The 1,683-nt window shown below is 39.2% G+C and overlaps 1 protein-coding gene across 1 annotated transcript; it reads left to right on the top strand.

Moving 5' to 3' along the window:
- Positions 1 to 249: 249 nt before the first annotated feature.
- Positions 250 to 1,384, top strand: LOC129800918 (uncharacterized). Its single transcript, XM_055845661.1, has 2 exons — positions 250 to 1,098; positions 1,337 to 1,384. Exons 1-2 carry the CDS (start codon positions 250 to 252, stop codon positions 1,382 to 1,384), a joined length of 897 nt encoding a protein of 298 aa, XP_055701636.1.
- The last annotated feature ends 299 nt before the right edge of the window (positions 1,385 to 1,683 follow it).

Raw genomic sequence — 1,683 nt, 5'->3', positions numbered from 1 at the left:
AAAGAAGAAAAAACACGGAATTGTAGAACGAAGTTTTGATGGGTATTGTTTATGAGTGATTGGTCTGAAATTTCGTAGATTTTGTGAAAGAAAATTTGTTTTCCCGGAGTAAGTAGTCAGATTGAAGCATCTACCGAGTTATCTCCAATCAGCCGAGCGGAGTGGACGTTTGTCTCAATTGCTGTGAAAGTTTGTGAATGTAATTCCACTGTGATTGTAATTCTAAAAGTTTCTTTTTTTTTATAACCAATGACTAATTGTAATGTGTGCAAGGGAAAGAGCACCCGGGGAAATGATTCTCTGGAGTGTCTGATGTGCAAGGTGGTGGTTCATGAAAAATGCGCGAATTTACCACCGGAAACAGTTACGGCTATAGCTCAGGGTCGTTCAACCTTCAAGTGCAAAAAGTGCAAGGCTGGAAAAAGGGCTTCCATCACCAACGAGCTGCCTAACATAATGACCCTGCAACATAAAGTGGAGGATCTTTCTGCGGATATGCATCAAAGATTTGAGGATTTACTCAGGGAGTTACGAGACGAGAATCGGGAGCTGCGTAAGAGGCATGTGGAATTGGAGAAAAAAAACCTGGAGTATGATAAGAGAATTCATGAACTGGAGGAACGAGTTTCTGCACTCACATTCGAAGCCGATAACCGTACGCAGAGAGAGAATTTGACTGCTCTGGAAATCCAGAATATTCCCGATGATGTGCTGCAGCAAGACACTGTTAAACTTGCATCTGACGTCATGAATGATGCTCTTGATGTTGACGTAAATCATTCAGAGATCGAGAGTGCACAGCTGATCAAGATTGGGGTCGAGAAGAAGAACAATATGCTGGTGGTAAAGTTTTCTAATGAGCTGGTGAAGAAGAGAATTATTGCCGCGAGAAGGGTTAAGAACAAGGCGAACGACTACAGGGGAATCTTTCTCAAAAAGTGCCATCAAGGTGGAGCTCGGATATACATTAATGAGAGGCTCACAGCTCGTCGTAGAGAACTGCTGAAGGCTGCAAGGGAATGGAGGCGGAGGCTGGACTTTAAGTTCGTGTGGGTGGATGGTGGAATGATTAAAATGAGGAGAAAGGAGGGAGAAAGGGTTTTTACTATTAATTCTTTTACTGATTTTGAAAAGTTAACTAAGACAACGTAGTTTTATTCATAATTTCAGTCAATTTAGAGTTTTTTTTTCTTCTCTGTTCTTTTTGTTTTTTTATTTTAATAATTTTCTTTTTCTTTGAATTTAATTTAATTTCTTACTTTTGTTCTTTTTTCCTTTTTTGTATTTTTTTTCTTTCTCATTAATTTTTTTTTCTTTTTTTTTTTACTGTGTTCAGATAAATGCTGACCTGCTCTATCGTATTACAGAACATCAGGAGTATTAGGAAAAATTTCAATCTATTCTTGACCACATTAAAGGCATCTAATCTTGAGCCTGACGTAATTTGCCTGACTGAGGTGTGGATCGAAAGTAGGGAGGTTCCATTGTATAATTTGAGAGGGTATAAAGTTTTTCATGGGTGCAATGATGAGTATAGGTCCGGTGGTGTCGTCGTATATGTAAAAGAGTCTTTATCGTGTAGAACTGTCCCAGTCAGTTTCACTTCTGCGGATGCTCTATGCGTGAGCTTACGTTTGAATGATGAGGAGCTCACCTTCTTGTCTACATATCGTTTTCACAGAT

This window comes from Phlebotomus papatasi, chromosome 2 (genome assembly GCF_024763615.1).
Source record: "Phlebotomus papatasi isolate M1 chromosome 2, Ppap_2.1, whole genome shotgun sequence".
NCBI classification, from domain to species: Eukaryota; Metazoa; Arthropoda; class Insecta; order Diptera; family Psychodidae; genus Phlebotomus; species Phlebotomus papatasi.
This window is presented reverse-complemented; position numbering and strand designations above follow the sequence as displayed.